This window comes from Xenopus laevis, chromosome 5L (assembly GCF_017654675.1).
Source record: "Xenopus laevis strain J_2021 chromosome 5L, Xenopus_laevis_v10.1, whole genome shotgun sequence".
NCBI classification, from domain to species: Eukaryota; Metazoa; Chordata; class Amphibia; order Anura; family Pipidae; genus Xenopus; species Xenopus laevis.
The window spans coordinates 42,381,078-42,400,178 of NC_054379.1; the positions used below are offsets into that span (position 1 = coordinate 42,381,078).

General features: G+C 38.1%; 1 protein-coding gene across 1 annotated transcript; it reads right to left on the reverse strand.

The window, feature by feature from the left end:
• Nucleotides 1-765: 765 nt before the first annotated feature.
• Nucleotides 766-17,043, reverse strand: nlrc4.L (NLR family, CARD domain containing 4 L homeolog). Its single transcript, XM_018262945.2, has 9 exons — nucleotides 16,805-17,043; nucleotides 14,399-14,450; nucleotides 13,615-13,875; nucleotides 10,604-12,517; nucleotides 7,833-7,925; nucleotides 5,497-5,667; nucleotides 3,245-3,337; nucleotides 2,997-3,164; nucleotides 766-2,263 (listed from the first exon to the last, which is right to left on the reverse strand). Coding segments are annotated over exons 2-9 (3,048 nt in total). The 5' UTR covers nucleotides 14,400-14,450; nucleotides 16,805-17,043; the 3' UTR covers nucleotides 766-1,916.
• Nucleotides 17,044-19,101: the final 2,058 nt, after the last annotated feature.

A 19,101-nucleotide genomic window follows, 5' to 3' on the forward strand; every position in this document is an offset into this window, starting at 1 on the left:
TGCAGTGCCCTACACAATTATAGAGCCTGAGGAGGGAAGGGGGAATGTGAGGAGAGCAGTGAAATGTAGGAAGTGCTGAATGGAAAGTGAAAGTAATTGATTGCCCCTCCTCTATGCCACGGGCATAGAGGCGGGGCAGGTAATATTTAATTGACAGTTCAGATATTTAAACACCTTTATAACAGGTATGGATGTTTTAATGAAAACAATTTTTGGGGCTTCATATTTAATTTGCAAAGGACTTTTATTGTGCAGCTTTTTATGTGTAGGTGACAGGTCCACTTTAAGTCATGTGATGTTAAAGCTTTGGACTAAAAGCAACAAATTGTGTTAAAAGTTAATGGCATTTTTCCTTATTTTTATATTTGCAAATTAGGATTCAGATTTGGTATACTATTTGGCCAACATTTTTCAACATTTTGGATTCAGTGTAGGCCTAGACTATGATTCATAATATGTCCAGGGATTTCATGTACACAGAGGCCCAAACAGCCTCCCCCCCACTAGTGCACTAAATAGTGACTTTCTATGGCATCTTACAGCAGCCCCTTTGGGCTACAGATTGCCAGTCCAGGCCTGATTCAGTGTGTCCCTAGAAATTATACCACAAAACATTGCCAAGCATTATAAAATGGCAAACTTTATTAAGAGGAGCTTCTGCTATAAAGAAACATATGGACCTTGCCTTGAACTCCACATAGAACAAAATAATCTGCACACATGGGTCTTATTATAAAAATGAAATAAAACACGGGAAAACATTTGAATTTTTTTCTATTTATAGAAGTGATCTTTTCACCATCACATCAGACCATTGTATGCGTGTATAATAACATGCTCCTGTATAAGCAGCACAATACATTTTCACATTAGTACAATATAGCAATAAATAAATAGTGCAAACACGCAATAGTGCAAAACATGGCCATAAATAAAAATATAAAGTATCTAATATAATTAAATCAATGGCAACTGGACATTTAGGTTTTTTTTCCTTTTTCAAGAAAAAAAACCTCTAAAAAAAACAATAAATGTTTTATTGCCTTTGACTTAATTCTACTAAATATTGTATATATCATGACCTGTATAAATGAGAATCCTAAATACATAAAACATAAATAAAAATAATTTGAAATATATATACACAGTAACAAAGATTTCATGGCAAATGTTAAGAGAGAGGAGGCCCTGTGGTGGTGTGATTAATGTTAACTTTGGGGTCATGAACATTATAGACCACATGAAAAAAAATGCTAAGAAATTATATCACACTCCAGACTAGGTGAAATGTATTAGGGTCATTTATAGTCCAGACATGCAAGAGCACAATGGGGCGTAAGAGTTTTTCCCTTAGTGTTCATCCACATAGGACCTCTGCCTGGGGGAATAACTTTAATGTGGACCTTGCAGTAAAGTCAGGGCCCCATTGCAGCCTGAGTCCTCTTCCATTCCCATGTAAGGGGAGGGAGAAGGGACTCCTACATGCCACACCCCAATCCTACCACTCATGAATATATTGAGGCTGAACACAGGCTGCCTTATATTTAATTAAAATCCACCAATGGCAGTAAGTTTTTATTGTTCTGTGGCAGCAATGTTATTGGTTGCAATGGATTCCATGTAGAATGGGTCAGTGCCCAGATGCAAGAACAAAACAGATAAGATCTTCATGATATTTAAAGAAGAATTTTACCCTAAAACTACATTTTGGTGTCACATGATTAGAAGATGGAGGTACCAGACTCAATTCTACAGACACAACTAGAAAGCTGAGAACATACTGCTCTTACCAAAGCATGAACAATGCTTCCAAAAGTTTTTAAAGGCTAAAACAGCAATAAAATCAACATACAGGAAGAGTCTAATACTCTAAATCAGAGGGAGTGATGACATGATATTGTTGAGAGAAGCTGTTTCTATCTTCCATCAACTTCCATGTTACTGACTTGGAAAAAGTGAACACATGTATTCCCAGGCCGGCGAATCATATTTTTTGCTTTTTTGATTTGAGCAAGGTCAAAATCATCTAGCTGCCAATTGTTCAGTTCCATTGTATATAAAAATGGCAGCGTTGATATTGCACGAACCAGCTTCCGCACTAAGTCTGGATCTGGAGTGAAGATGTCCTCAGTGCTAAAGTTTACATAGGTCAAATTCGTCAGATATTGTAGTATGGCAGTCAAGGAAAGCCAGCCTGCACTTTGAGCACCATTATCAGAAAGATCCAAATATGAAAGGTTTTTAAAGCTGCTAAGATGAGAAGCTGAAAAAAGAATGAACAAGAAAAATATGTATTTATATGTGTGCGTCTGTATGGGTCTCATTTAAATGTAAATATAAAATAATAAATAACACTTCAGTGTCATATGAACAGGGGCTGTCTTTACTATTACATCAGAATATGGACCAAATCACTTTTCTGGACTGTGGATGATAGACTGTGAGTGTAGGGCTCATTCTTCCACTTTTTGTCTTATGAACTATGAAGATGTTAAAATCAAATAAGAAATATTTTTTAAAGCAATCCTCATTAGGGAGCTATAGAGGTTTTGCTCTGATTTGAAATGATTTGCATGGGCAAACAGGGTTGTAAAAAAAAATGTATCTATATTTATTTGGAAGAATGTCATGCCAAACCATTGCATATTTAAATTTAAAATAAAGAAAAGAAAAATCTGTAAACAAAAATATATCAACTACAGTTGTCTAGAGCTTTAAAGTCATGCAAAATATAAGGAGCAATTTGGGTTTGGCTAAGGATTTCAGCCAAATCCAACCCTATATTAGATCCGAATGCAAAATGATCTATTCTATAAGAAAGTGCCACCACTTTTTGCTCCCATTAGGGGAATGAATGAATATGTTACAAGTGTGATTTTCCATTTTTATTAATGGGAGAAATTTCGCTGAAGAATAAAATGGTTAAAAGGAACCCAAACTGCCAGCTCTTTGAAGATCAAAAAGTTACAAACATAGGAGAAACCAATTAAACTTACCTAACGTATTCATGTCATCACTGGTCAAGTTCCATTGTTTAAAAGCAAGTTTTGACAAGTTAGGAATGCGCCTTAATGTAAGTAATAACCCCTCCAGGCAAAACTTTACATCTGTTCCTCCAGGCAGCAAAAGTGTCATTATTGCATCCAGATGAGTCAGGTTGGTAGCTGGAATCAAACCCATGCACATTTTCAGACATACTCAAGCAAGAATGAATTAATATATATACAGCTGTTTAAAGACTTACCCAATTCTTCTACTGATTCCTTTCCTCCTTCTTGTAAATAATTCCCAGACAAATCCAGTATTTCAAGGCTAGAGAACATTTTTAAACTGAAAGCTGTTGATCACAAAATCATAAACCCAAATATTAAAACAGTTTTATTATTTGAAGGAACAAACTCAAGGGCAAACAATGTAAGGGCTCACTACTTACTCAGAATACTAATGGAGAGTGTAGGACTCAGGTACAATGAGGGGCCTTGACGTGGCACATGAGCTTACATATTTTGGCCAAAGTATGGTACTAACACCTCATATTTTGTAATAATTATAAATAAGGCAAACAATGCGCTGGCAATTTTACAAATATTGGCTTTTTATCATTTATAGCAGCTGGTCAACTCCAAATTGTTCGAATGCTGGCACAAGGGTGCTTCTAGCAGCTGGTCAATGCCAAAGCGTGGTTTAGACCGAGCGCTGGCGATTTCTTTTTGTGTTTCATGTACAAATTGTACATGTATGTATTGTAAATTTTGTCTATAGCTGCCATTCAGCCTTTAAAACAGGGAATGATTTACAGGTGTATGCTAATGGGCTGGGGCTTAAAAGCTCCCGGCTTTCTCACTAGCAGCTTCTGAGTTAAAGGACCAGTAACATCAAAAAATGAAATTGTTTTAAAGTAATAAAAATATAATGTAGTGTTGCCCTGCACTAGTAAAACTGCTGTGTTTGCTTCAGAATCATTACTATTGTTTATATAACTGCTGCTGTGTAGCCATGAGGGCAGCTATTCAAAGGAGAAAAGGCTCAAGTTACACAGCAGATAGCAGATAAGCTCTGTAGAACATAATGTTATCTGTTATCCATTATTTATCCTGTGCCATATAGCCGTTTTTCAATTTCCGCCATTGCTACTCAGCAGCTTGTTTATATGAACTTTAGTAGTGTTTCTGAAGCAAACACATCAGTTTTACCAGCGCAGGGCAACACTACATGATATTTTCATTACTTTAAAACACTTTCAGTTTTTGGTGTTACTGTTCCTTTAAGGGTAAGTGCACTGTTGGTCTTACTACTCAGTCACACTGTTTGCTGGGGGACTTGATTTTAAATGCACTACATACTTAGAATGCTAATGGATAGTGTAGGACTCATGTACAATGAGGGGCCTTGATGTGGCACGTGAGCTTACTAGGGATGTAGCGAACTGTTCGCCGGCGAACTTGTTCGCGCGAACTTCGACCGTTCGCGTCCGCCGAATGTTCGCGAACGTCGCGCGACGTTCGCATTTTGAGTTCGCGTTCGATTCGAATACAAATCGTTCGACCATTCGATCATTCGAATTCCTTCGACCGCTAAAAATCGAACGATTTCCATTCGTTCGAACGATTGTAAGCATTCGAATGAATGAAAAGCATTCGATCGAATGCTTCGATCGTTCGATTCGAATGAAAATCGTTCGATCGAACGATTAAAATCCTTCGATCGTTCGATTCGAACGATTTTAGCGGGTGTTCGAAGTTCGCAAACTGTTCGCGAACGTTCGCATTTTTTGCCGGTGTTCGCGAACGGCGTTCGCGAACACCAAATCGGCAGTTCGCTACATCCCTAGAGCTTACATATTTTGGCCAAAGTGTGGTACTAACACCTCATTTTTTGTAATAATTATTTTTAAAGGCAAACCGTGCGCTGGCAAATTTTCTCTTAATGTAAGGGCACATGCAAGTTATTGATGACTGCTCAGTTCCCTTGTTTTTAAACACTGATGAATATAAATAAAAACATTCCATACATCTCTGAAGTCTGCATATATGAAGTCATTTTTTCATCTGATGCTGTCCCTTAAGGAAAAAAAGTTTCACTGGGAAAGTTAGAGAAGTGAAAAGAGACCGCCCTTTGCTGAAACCTAGACAAGACAAGTACATGTACCTCATGCTTGCTAACATCCTAACAGATCTCTACAAGACCAGATCTCTACAAGACCAGATCTCTACAAGACCAGATCTCTACTGCCACCTAGGACTGCATAATGAATAATAGCTGTGTCTCCATCTACAGTACAATGACAGTACAATAAATAATTTTAGGGGACATGGCTCTTTTACTAAAGCTTTCCCAGGTTGGGCTGAAAATATATCCATACAGTATCATACAGCTTATTGTTTATCAATCCCTGCAAACATTTTTATACTTACCACTATACTGTAGGTATGCTGGAGTACAGGTAATTTATAATGAAGAAAGACAAAAGAAGGGGAATGTAGAATTGCTACTTACAAAGACTCCTGAGGGCTTTCACACTCAAACAACAATCTGTTAATTTCAGTTCTTTAAGCTCATGGCAACTCGAGGAAATTGATTCTGCAATACTCTCCATGCCATCTCCAATGTTGGAGATATGAGATATTGATAATCGCTTTAACCTCTTCAGACTGCCCATGCCTTTAGCTGTAAAAGAGTTGAATGCACATGATATTAAATTGCAAAGCAGAAGCGTTTTCTGTCATATGGGTGGGAGCCTCAAATTTTACAAGACTTTGTCCCACAGCTGTAGGGCAAAAACGCAGAAATAATTTGACATATCAAAAGAGCAAGTCCATATCGACTGCACATTACATTCTTGATTTTAGTTTTAAGACCTAATTTTATTCTTAGGTGTCTGTTGCACCCGTTTTATATACATTCCACACTGCCTTCCTTGCTGTTAATGCCCTCAAATGTGTCCTGTGGTGCTAGTCAAGCACAGTCAGAAAAAGTAAATGCTTTTCTAAATTAGTTCTCTTCTAAGTTATAGATATTACAATTTCAGAGCCTTTCATGATATTCTTTGATATTTAAATCATAAAATTGCTTTGGACAATATCTATCACATGAAACTGCAAATGAAATCCATAGAGAAGCCTTTTCCAACACATGGGCTACAACCAATGTGATTAGTTAGTTCACAGGCAAAACACACGTATAGATTGATACCATGGGAAGCAGGAATGAGGTCCTGCTCTATTACTTCCTCATGGCTGATGCCTTGGCCAACAGAACATTCAGTCTAGAGAAAATGACTAGGAACCAATGATAGAAGCATCTCTCAATAACTGTTAGAGGCAGATGATGATTCAAAAATATTCATTTTGTTTAGTGTTTATCCAGAAATACGTGTTTCTGTGAGCTTAGCATTACAAGCTCATTATTCAAAAATGTCTAGATTCCCATAAAGATATAAAGGAATTCACCGGCACACAAGACGTGCTTTAGCAAGTTTATACCCTTGCAATTTTATTAATGCAGTAATGCTACATTTCGGGGACACGTCCCTTTGTCAAGCTTGACAAAGGGGCGTGTCCTGAAACTTTGCATTACTGCATTAATAACATTTCAAGGGCTTGCCCTGCTAACGCACATCTTGTGTGCCAGTGAATTCCCTTATATCTTGCATATGAGGAGGCCGATTCCTCTATCACTGAGCATCAAGAGATGAATATGCGGTATGTAAGGTGTGCAGATATCTCTAACATCATATAGATTCTCATTAAAGCATATTATGGTTATCTGCTTTACATTATGTTGAAGCTTCTCAATAATGGGTACATAACGTTCTGAGTGCAGCCTCCTTTTAGTAAGGAGTAATATTTTCCTTTCTACCTAAAGGTAGAAATACATGGGTTTATATTATCTACAGATTAATTCCTGACTGAGTCATAAGCTTAGTGGTTCATATACAGTATGTGGCCCAAATAGCAACCTCTCCAGTTTATACCTGATTAGGTCTTGGTCAGATCAGAGGGCTTAAAAAAATGTAATTGTGACATGGATGGGCTCAACTCTAAACACAGGCCCACAATGTGATTCAATCATTAGCCCAGTGACTAAACAATTGGCTGAATCAAGCACAACACCAAGACTAATTTGGTAACCTCCTTAAATAAGTGGATATTGGCATCTATGGGCAGCTTTAGACCTGGGACTGAAAGAATACTCATCCCACTGTTCAAGTTGATGGACACTTGAATGATTTCTGTAAATAGGTCAGGCAATAAGTATCACAATAATCAAGGTTGAGAAATGAAAGGGGTTGCTCACATTTAAATTAACATTAAGTATGATGTAGAGAGTGATCTTCTGAGATTACATTAGCAACCATGCATTGTTTGAATGAGAGACTTGCATATGAGAGGGCCTGAATAGAAGATGAGTAATAAAAAGAAGCAATAATACATTTGTTGCCTACCAGAGTATTTGTTATTTAGATTGGGTCAGTGACCCCCATTTGAAAGCTGGAGTCAGAAGAAGAAGGCAAATAATAAACAATAAAAAAATGAAGGCCAGTTGAAAAGTTGCTTAGAATTAGCCATTCTATAACATACTAAAAGTTCTCTTAGGTGAAGCACCCCTTAAGTGTTTAACTGTTCTTTACGCTTGAATCTTTCTATACATTTCTCAATTGTTTTTCATCTGTCCAGTACTGTACAATGTATCCTTGCAATGAAAGGCTGCACTTAATTCTAGGCTAAAATGCTAGGTTTCCTACTCATATGTATATGTTTGCAAATGTATTTGTATTAGCTTAACTCAATTATGTATGCACAAATATTTTTGTAATTACTAGAAATACTCACCCAGAGTTTTTGCATCATTTTCGCCCATTTTAATGTTGTGGAAAACCAATTTTTCAAGCCTTACTAGATTACACAATCCCTCTAATAGTCCACCTGTAGAAAAATAAATAATTTTGTATTATTATTGACTACGAAGAAAATAATTTTTATGCTAACATTTTAATGCAAACTTGAATTTATTGAATGTTAACTTATTTTTGAAGGAACTTGAATTGCAAAGACTCGATTGTGTTTAAAAAAACTCACATTAAAACAACATTCTACTCTTCATTCTCAATTTTTTCTCAAAAACTTTATTTTTATAATAAATTAACCAACTTTATAATGCAGAATTTTTTAATTAAAGTTTTCAAGGTTTTTTTTCATTCTTTAAATCTAGAACGTCAATTGAAGACTTGTTTAATAAATCTAGAAATCTAGATTTTGCACATTTTGCCAGCTGCTGGCACAACTTTTAATTATCCTAAAGGCAAAGAATGCTACAATCAGCACGGGGCAGATTTACTAAGGTGTTTTTTTACTAAGGTGTTTTACATCGAGTGAATTTTCAAAGTACAAAAAGTTTGAGTAATTTTTTGGATACTTCGACCATCGAATAGGATACTACGACTTCGAATTTACTTTGACTTTGATTCTAAGTAAAAATCGTTCAAATATTCGACCATTCGATAATCGAAGTACTGTCTCTTTAAAAAAACTTCGACTTCAATACTTCGCCAAATTAAACCTGCCGAATAGCTATGTTAGCCTATGGGGACCTTCTACAAACCTTTTGTAAGTCTTTACACATCGAATAAAAATGCTTTGATCGTACGCTAAAATCGTTCGAATTCGTTCGATATTCGAATTCGAAGTTTTTCAATTTGATGGACGAATTTCAAAGTTTTTTGTACTTCGAAATTCAACCCTTGATAAATCTGCCCCCATGTGTACCATAGCCCAAAGACAGTATTTCCCAAATTATGAGGATCAGACTGAAGGCCAGTTAGTATGAGACTTTGGGAGACTTTAAAGCATCTGTTTTAGACAATATTCAGAAAAACTTAGCATATTCACTTAAAAGAACAGTAACACCAAAAAATTAAAGTGTTTTACAGGAATAACAATATAATGTACTGTTGCTGTGCACTGGTAAAACTGGAGTGTTGATTCAGAAACTCTGCTATAGTTTATAGAAAAAGGCTGCTGTGTAGCTGTGGGAGCAGCCATTCAAGCACAGGATACACAGTAGATACAAGTTCTGAAGAATCCCATTGTATACTATAGAGCTTATCTGTTATCTGCTGTGTATCGTATGCCTCTTCTCCTTTTTCAGCTTTGAACGGCTGCCCTCATGGCTATTCCAAGCAATGTAGTGTGAATTAGCACACCCACCTTCTAGGTCAGCAAAGATATGCCTGGTGCACGTGGGTGGAGGCTCGGCAACCCCCCAAAGCAGTAGTGTAGAAAGAACCTCACGGCACACAGGTCTGCATGAAGTTTTCAGTGATTTATTGAAGCGGAGTGCACAGCAACGTTTCGGGGTCACCCCCCACAAAAAGGGGGTGACCCCGAAACGTTGCTGTGCAATCCGCTTCAATAAATCACTGAAAACTTCATGCAGACCTGTGTGCCGTGAGGTTCTTTCTACACTACTGCCCTCATGGCTACACAGCAGCCTGTTTATATAAACTATAATAGTATTTCAAAAGCAAACACACCAGTTGTATCAGTGCAGCTCAACACTACATTATATTTTCATTACTTTTAAACAAATTTTATTTTTTGGTGTTACTGTTCTTTAAACAAAGCTCATACAGACAAATACAAGAGGTCCTCTGCACTCAACCCATTACCAATATATTTAGGACATTAAGACCTTTTGTGCCTTAAGATACTAAAAATGCCTTACTCTTTAAACAATACAGGGATTGTTTCTCCATATATTTAAGATGGCCAACTACGTCAAAGTCATGCCTAGTATGGCATGACTACACTTAACTAGCATCATTAAGAATTATGTTCCTTCATTATACATTTTACATATGGACTTGCAAAGGACTTATTGTATTTGACTATATAAATGTTGTGGTCACAGCCTCATTGCACCCTGCTTAATGGAGAACTAAAGCCTAACTAAAGAAGTAGCTAGAACTGTTGTACATTATTTTTTGTGCTTCTGCACCAGCCCAAGGCAACTACAGCCCTTTAGCAGGGAAGAGCTGTGTCTCCAAAGATGCCCCAGTAGCTCCCCATCTTATTTTCTGCTGATTCCCTGCACATGCTCTGTGCTGCTGTCACTTACTGAGCTTAGGGACCCACTCACAATATACAGTACAAATAGAATATAAATGTCACACAATAAGGCTGATTAGTAATTAATACAGATAACTATATGACAGCACAGAAACCAGTGCAACTAGAATCAGAATTGAATAATCAGTCCTATAGCATCAGCTTATATTAAAGACCAACCAACTCATTTTCTGCTTGATAGTTTGTGAAGAGCCCTAAGCTTAGCTTCTCAACAGCTGCTCAGAGCCCACTGAGCACGTGAGTGTCACAGACATTTTCCAAGGTGGTGACCCCCTGTGAAAAATTTGAGAAATTGCTATTGAGAAGTTGAAACTTTAGGCTGGTGCAATAAGTTCAGTATATAAAAATGGCATTTTTGGCCATATTCATTTTTAGGGTTTAGTTCTCCTTTAATGGGTTTAATTAGTGGTGAGCACAACTTTCCCTTGTTTGATAACAAAGCTACAGGAAATGGAAATTAATATTCTGAAAAATACCTTGTAGATGTTCACTCTGTAGGTTTGAAATACTCAGTGTTTTCATCTCTGTCATTGCTACAATCCTTCTCTCATCTTCAATGCTAAGTGGGGTACTATCAACATTTAAATCTTGTATATTCTTACAGGACTCCAAAACACCCACCAAGGATCCAGTTATTCCTGAACTCCTTTTAATGTTCAGTCGAAGACTGTCGGCAGAGCAGCATATTTTACCGAGGTATTTTATATCTTTTTTATTTAATCGATGAAAATCTCTGAGGATGACTTCCAAAGTCTGAATTGATTGATTCCAATCAAAAAATAATCTGACGGCTTTCTCTGGAATGTAACTGTCGCAAACAGTGGAATGTGCACTTGCGGCACCTCTGTCCACAGAACTTTCACTTGGTACAATGGCACAAGTACCTGATAGATCTAACTTGATCAGCTGTAATGCACTAAGACAGTTTGGTAAGTATAGAAAAAATTCAATATGGTGAGAAGAGATATTATGGGAATTAATATACAAGCGTTTCTCAGAAAAGAGCTTTTCAAATTCTTGGCTTAAGTCTTTTTTGGTGGAGCTTTCAAAGAAAAGGTTAACCCCAAATTCCACCAACTCTGTACTGTAATTATTTGTGTCCTGATTGTGTACTTCTGCAACATGTTTTACAACTTTTTGTGTTGCCACCTTGGATGATCCACAAGTGTATAAGAGGAGATTTTTATATTTAGTGGTGATATCGAAAACAGAACCAATCTTATTTAGAAAGAGCTCTCCTTTAGTAACATCTGAGGTGTCCTCAGACGATAGAAGTTGAGAGAGTCTCCTCCCAGCAATATATTCCTGAAATGTTGTATGAAAAAATCTGTAAACAGCCTTGCGCCTCTGAGCAGTGTATTTATTCAGCAAGCCTATATTTAAGAGAACCTCTTCTTTAATTTTAGAGAGATGCTCCTCAAAGAAGTCAAATCTTTGTTCAAACAATCCATCCAGAGCCAGATCTCCAAATTTCCTGATGTTTGCTGCTAGGATGTTTGCACTTAGGTGTCTTATTTTGTACTTTTTTTTTTCAACCATCAGGTCATATAATGTACAAAAAAGGGTTGTCTGTGTGTTCATCTGAAAATCGCTTTCCCCCATCCGAAGAGCACAAGCAATAACGACAAATAATGGGGTTTTCATGAGGTTCTGCATGAAACTTGATTCTTCTAACTGGATCAACAACCCAGTTGCTTCATTCTCTTCTAAAACACTTTCAATTAACTGTTTTGCATTATCTAAAGAAAAATCACTGGTTTCAGCAATAAGCGCACCACACCTCCTTAGTTTTCCAATTGTCTCTGTTCTCGTGCTCACAATCAATGTGCTGTTAAATTTAGGATTGTTTTTAATAAGTTCTTCAATTTCAATGCAGCTCTCGGACTGAAATTCATCATACCCATCAAGCAGGAACAATACTTTTCTTCCTAAATTCCATATTTCGTTCATGAATTCTTTTTTATTCCACGAGTAAGTTATAGGAAAAAGCTGGTCAGAGAGTGTTTCATAGAGCCCTTCACTGGCACCACGCAGAGTGACAAAGAAGACGAGTTTATAATTTGCTAATGCACTGCATTTTCCAGAGGCCCAAAGCATAGCGATTCTTTTAAGTATAGTTGTTTTCCCCTTCCCTGCTTCTCCTTCAATAACACAAGGGCTTTCCAGTTCTTCCAACATTTCAATTAAAGTAAACTGCTTTTCCCTACGATTAAGGGTTCCTTTCCTCCACAGCAACGGATCTGTAAATGTTCGGTCTAAATCAAAAATGATATCAATGTCAGTGTCCTCACCAAGAGGATTAAATTTCTTGAAAAAGGGGTATTGGTACAGACGCTTTAAGTGGTCAGCTAGGTTTTCCAAATCTTCTTCTGTGACTCCACTCTGAACACCTGTATGGAATATAAATATATATTAAATTAAGGAAATTTAGCCAAGCTTAACCAAAAAAGGATCAAAACAGTAAAATAGAGATGGAGATCTCAGGCATGCTATACAGGGCCAGATTTACATATTGAGCGCCCCTAGGCCCACTTCCATTCGTTGCCCCTATCCCCTCCCCTTTATTTGTGCAAATTTTCATCATCGGGACCGGAGCAATGGGGATTGGGAAAATTTAAAAAATGATTGCATCTCCAGTGCATCCCCCAGTGTTTTTGAACCAATGTGGGTGTGGTTGGGCAGCATGCTGCCCCTAAAATCCTGCTGCCCTAGGCACTGGCCTTGGTGGCTTTTCAACAAATCCAGGCCTGATGCTATACTATATATGTTAACAAGATTGCAAAGAGGTTACCGACCAATTTTGGTCAAAAGAAGTATGCTCTAACACAGAATTAAATATTTTGTCTGACTTTACTCTGTGGAATGAAACAGTTTGGCATTGTTATAAGAAAGTTATTTTGGGCGAGATATAAAAATCAAAGGTGCTCACTTCTGAATGGAGCATCAAGTATGTATGTATGTATGTATGTATGACTTTCTACACATAAGGGGTTTATTTACTAAAACTAGAATTTTTCTAATAATTTCAATAAAACAAACACGACCAAACTCCCATCCACAAAAATTTGGTTTGGGGAAAGTCTTAATAAAATCGTAGAAAAACTTGAATCTAACCAATTTTACAGATTTTACTCCATTTAATCCTCTTTTTTTTTTTTTGAGTTATCAGCCGAAAACCGAAAACGATTTTTTCGAATTAGCGTACGAAACCCAGAGCAGACCATGATATATTCAAATTGGAAAAGGGACATCTGCCATTGACTTCTATGGGACCTCAACAGGTTTAAGATGGAGTATTTTTGGATTCGGACTTTTAGCAGCTCCAGGGTATAATAAATCTCTAAAAATTCTAGTTGATGGCAGATGGCAGATACCTGACCTTTTATACAGTGCACTAAATGTCATTATGTTTGTTGTATACAACCTGTGTCCATGTTGAAAACAAAAAAAAAGTGCTTCAGAAATTATTGTGCAATGCATTACTTACGTTGTCCAATCAAGTCTTCATAGAAAAATGGATCTTGATTTTCGAGGGACTGAAGAAACTGAGTGCAGGACTCTGGGCCTTTTTTTAAAATTCCATTAAGCAGCTGTCTTGTTAAATCTTGTGCCACCTTATAGGACAGAATTTCCTCCATCTCACCCATAGAAAGAATATTTCTTGTGAACAGGTCACTGGTTATCTGAACGGCAATGGTCCTTCCCATTCTCTGAACCAGCTCCGCATATTTTCTCCTAATTAAATCCACTGAAGGAAAGGACAGATTGAGTGGACTTAATCATAGCACAAGAAATAAACATTTTAAATAAATAAAATCTTCTGCCCATCAAATTGGCCACAAACATTTTTATAATTAGAACTATGATTAGAAATATGCTATGCCACCCATCCTAGCACTGGAAAATCAGGGAGAATCAGGGATTTACACAAAAAGCTTTTTTTCCTCTTTTACTATTTCTTCACGATGCAGGCATCATTACATTTATACGCTACTTATTGTATACTGTATGCGTTCCTTAATGTAAGTTGTGGAGACATTGTTGTAATGAAAATGAAAAGAGGTGAAATGTAAATAAATCACTTGTGTTATTGCCTTAGTAAACAGCAACTACATAATGCAGATTGTGTTACTTAAATACACACACTAAGCTACATTGTGAGTGTGGTGATCACCCACAGACTGTGTCTTTGTATTTTGATTTTTTTTTATCACTTAAAACAAAGAAACTGACATGATCTGCTAATGAAATGTACATACGAGATAACTTACTTGTAAATTAGTCTGAAGAAACTGATATTCTTTAGAAATGACCATAAATCACCTTGAAAAAGAAATAAACAGTTATTTAAAATACATTACTGATAAATACTTGGGAGCGCTTGTATTAAAAGAGAATGAAGATTTCCAAAAAATCTCTTGTGCCATTGACCTAAGGTTAGTTTAACATAAGTGACTATTTCACTTCATGTATCTGATGTAGATAGTTGTTAGAAGCTGACTGCTAGTCAGGCCCAGACTTGCAATCTGTGGGTTCTGGCAAATGCCAGGGGGGCTGCTGAAAGATGACATTGAAGGTCACTATGTAGTTGGCCGGTGGGGGGCTGTTTGGGCTCCTTGGCACTTGAAAGGCCAGGGCCTATTTTGAATCCCAGTCCAAGCCTGCTGCTAGTGATCTCAGCACAGGTTTGGACCGATGGGGAAATACAGGAGAGGAGAGACCACAGTGACATTACTGCTGGTGTGTTTGATACCCAGAAATCGCCATCATTTAGGAAACACCAGATCTAATATTATAGTTACTGACATCAGCTTAGGACAGGCTTAAAATACCCTAAGTAGTCACCTTTTTAACTGCATATCTGGGAATATGCCCATATGAAGTTTAGCCATTTTATCCAAAGGGCCTCTGAATTTGGCAAAAGTCCCACAATCTGATTTTCTCCATAAGCATATGTTCTCCAGCAGGGGAATGAGTCTAAATACCATCTATACCAGCAGTGCCTGCTTTCCAATTTTTGTGAGATTACACAGGATTTTATTTTAATGCAGTGATTCCAGTCAGATGGCATGTTTTTCACTCATCACCTATGAGAGAGGTGACTTCCCAAGTTCCTTGTGTGTCATTGCCCTAAAAGTAATATACTCCGACTAATGAACTTTTCCTATTTTTTGTTCATAATTTTAAGTCCATGATTTCCTTTATTACAGTTAACAGCATAGTTTGAAAAATAAAATGACCATTTTGAAGCTAATATCAGATATCAGCTTAGCTGCCATAAAATCACCACCCATAAATGTATGTAGTTCAAATGAAAAACAATGAAATAGTAAAAACCGTTTACACATTTTTGAGTTTCCTTGTATATTATTTATATAAAAAGATATCCTTTTGCTATAATCATACTGTACTGTATACACAATGGTCAAAGAGGCCAGTTGATACTTAAGTCATAAATAGGTGGACTTTAGACCATTATTATTCTCTTAGTAGAAAACCAAAGGAAATTTCATTTTTGAGGCAAGAGAAAAGTTGCTGTTCAGTGATATTCTGGTGGCTGCCATAGGAAATGGCAGTTTCAGTTAGGGGCCTATTTACTAAAATTCCAATTTATATTTTTTCAGAAATACATTTTTTCCTCTTAAAATTCATTTTTAAAATTTTTTGTAAAAACCACCAGAAACACACGCTGCAATTCGGTTAGATTAGTTGCCCAGCGACGAATCTCCTCTTCTTCGGGGCGACTAGTCTCCCCGAACTGCCTCCCCTGCATTCCCGTCGGCTAGAATGAAAATCGTCTGCGGGGTGGCATTAGGAGTGCTTTGTTTTCTGAAGTTGTCTCACGAGGAAACTTCGGACAACTTCAGAAAGCAAAGCGCTCTGAGCAGGCCCGGATTTGTGGAGAGGCCACCAAGGCCCGGGCCTAGGGCGGCAGCATCTTAAGGAGCGGCATGCTGCCCAACCACACCCACATTGGTTCAGAAACACTGGGGATAAGCAGGAGAGAAGATAGTTTTTTAAATCTCCCGTGCACCAATCCCCATTGCTCCGGTCCTGATGATAAAAATTTGAGCGAATAAAATGGAGGGGACGGGGATGACTAATGACAGAGGGCCGAGGGGTGCCAGCTGTGTAAATGCAGCCCTGGCTCCGAGTACCATCCCTCCAGCGATTTTCATTCTATCTGGCGGGGAGGCAGTACGGGGGGAGATTAGTCGCCCCGAAGAGGAAATTTGTCGCCAGACGACTAATCTCCCCGAATATCAGCGTGTGTCTCTGCCCTAATACAAAACTACAAGTAAAAGCAGTCAAGATCCTATAGAAGTAAATGAAAAGTGTGCTGATTTAGATTGTACCATTTTTAATCCATTTGAACTGTTAGAGGTTTTCGTATTTTATTGTGGATCGTTCAGCTTTTTTTTTCATTGGTACTTTCTTTTAATAACTCTCCTGGCATTCGTGGTTTTAAAGAAAATGAGTGTATTATTGGTTTCAAAAACATCTCAAATTCCAATTTTGATAAATGGGCATGCCTGAGTAGCACACACACATTTTATTTGTACATATAAAAAATGTACAGTGTACATATTTCTTCAAAACAATCCTAAATCATTCTCAGTAGTCTAAAGTATCCAGAAAGAAAGGCAAAGCAATCCCTCCAAGTGCTCTCACTTTACCTTGCGAAGATCTGATCCCAGAAGCACATACACGGCAGTACAGAAAATTCCCACAAAGGCAACAGATTTATCCCAACACTGTGTCCTTTCCAAAACAAATGCTCACTGAAGCCACGCCAAGAAATAACTATTGCTGATTCTGTGCTCCACATAAACTTTTCTTTTCTCTTCCTCTTCCTGGAGAGCTCAGGTTTCCGTTTTAGCATTACAACATTCATTAATGCAGGGCCTTGGGGGATGGGACAATGTGTAAATAAGGCTTCCCATACAGAAAGTTGACCCTTGTATCTCTTGCTCATCCCCTCACTATTGATATGATAATGTACTGCACACAACAGCAAGCAAACAAATAACATTGTGCAGCATACCTGTCCAACAAAGCAACACATTATATCAAAAACATTATTGCAGGAGCTAATTTATGATCTTTTGTCACACTTTTCACTGGTGTAAACACTCTGTAGGAGAAAACACTGTTTACCTGCCACTCTAAGCTTATTTTACACTGACAGGTATGATATCTGCCTCTCTGTGCACACACAGGAGTGAAAATGCGTACTTTGTCTGGCAAAGGGCACATTAAATTATGGACAGATACAGCTGATCACCATTTTCTTCCCTGGTTTATTTACAACAGCGTAGAAAATGCCTTATGTGACAGTGGCCTCAAATCCCAGCCACTGTACTTTGTTTTACCACGCCACCAGGTTCCACCAGTGCACCACTACTGCATTTGCATTGGCATAGTGCACGTGGAGTGTGCCACCTTGAGCTGCAGGGTACTTGATTCAGCTTTTGATTCAGCTTTTTGTGTGCCTGTCCCTGAAGAATAGGGGAAGAGTTAGGTGGGGCTGGTTAGAGGTTCTTTATTAAGTGCAATAGGATGAGATCATGAAAAGCAGCCTAGCACCTTATGATATAGGATGGCATACATGTAGGGTTGCCACCTGGCCAGTATTTTGCTGGCCTGTCCGGTAAAAATGATGGTTGATCCCAATGTTATTAATAGGGAAACATTAGCTTGAAAAAGGAACTAAAATATTCTGAAAGCTTGCTATGATTATATAAAGATATCACCTTTATACCACTTGTTATTTTTTTATTTCAAAAGGGGTTCCCTATAACATAGGGAAAAATTATAAATATATAGGAAGGCCGGTATTTTTTTCCACAAAAGGTGGCAACCCTACATATATGGTGGTTTTCAGCCCAGTACACTTGTAGCCAGCTTAAAAGTATCACAAATGTACCTTCCAATCATTTCAGTGGGAAAGCCTTAAAGCCCATTGTTTTAGGATAAGGGCAGACATGAATATTCGGGGAAATTTAGTCACCCAGCGATAAATCGCCTCTTCTTCAGGGCGACTTATCTCCCCGAACTGCCTCCCGCCGACTAGAATGTAAATCGCCGGCAGCATGGCACTCAAAGTGCTTCGTTTTCCGAAGTTACCCAAATTTCCTCATGAGGCAACTTCGGAAAACGATTTACATTGTAGCCGACGGGAGGCAGTTTGGAGAGAATAGGCGCCCCAAAGAAGAGGAGATTTGACGCTGGGGAACTAATCTGAGCGTGTGTCTCTGCCAGTGTGTCTCTGCCATTGTGCCTATTTTCAACCAGGCTATGGGTAAGGGCAGACACGAAGATTCATGGAGATCTAGTCGCCTGGCGATAAATCGCCTCTTCTTCAGGGCGACGAATCTCCCTCGGAATGTTTTGTTTTCCGAAGCCGCCCAAATTTCCTCGTGAGGCAACTTCGGAAAACGATTTACATTGTAGCAGACGGAAGGCAGTTTGGGGAGATAAGTCGCCCAAAAGAAGAGGAGATTTGACGCTGGGCGACTAATCTCCCCGAATCTGAGCGTGTGTCTCTGCCCTTAAAGTGTTTCTCATTGTGCCTATTTTCAACCAGGCTATGGGTAAGGGCAGACGCAAAGATTCGGGGATATTTAGTCGTCTGTCAATAAATCGCCTCTTCTTCAGGGCGTCTAATTTCCCTCGGAGTGCTTAGTTTTCGAATTCGTTCCTTGTGAGGCAACTTCGGGCGCCTTTGGGAAATGAAGCTCACCGATCCCACTATTCTAGTAGTGCCCCACAATGCAGATAAATGCAGTCCGAGAAAAAGCCTGTTGGCATTCACCCGTGTTTCTCTCATTGGCATGTTTTTTAAAATGAATACTGGTTTGGACACTATTACAGGGTAAAAGCCTAGTATTGCGTATTAAACAGATAAATATAACATATACATTGATTGCAACATTTGTCTGGCTGCTTACTAATGTGTAAGATGTGTTATATT

Coding starts and splice junctions, on each gene's coding strand:
- nlrc4.L (XM_018262945.2), bottom strand. Junction 5,668..7,832: donor AAATGATGCAAAAACTCTGG/GTGAGTATTTCT, acceptor ACTCTTTTACAG/CTAAAGGCATGGGCAGTCTG. Junction 3,338..5,496: donor GAAAGCCCTCAGGAGTCTTT/GTAAGTAGCAAT, acceptor TGTGATCAACAG/CTTTCAGTTTAAAAATGTTC.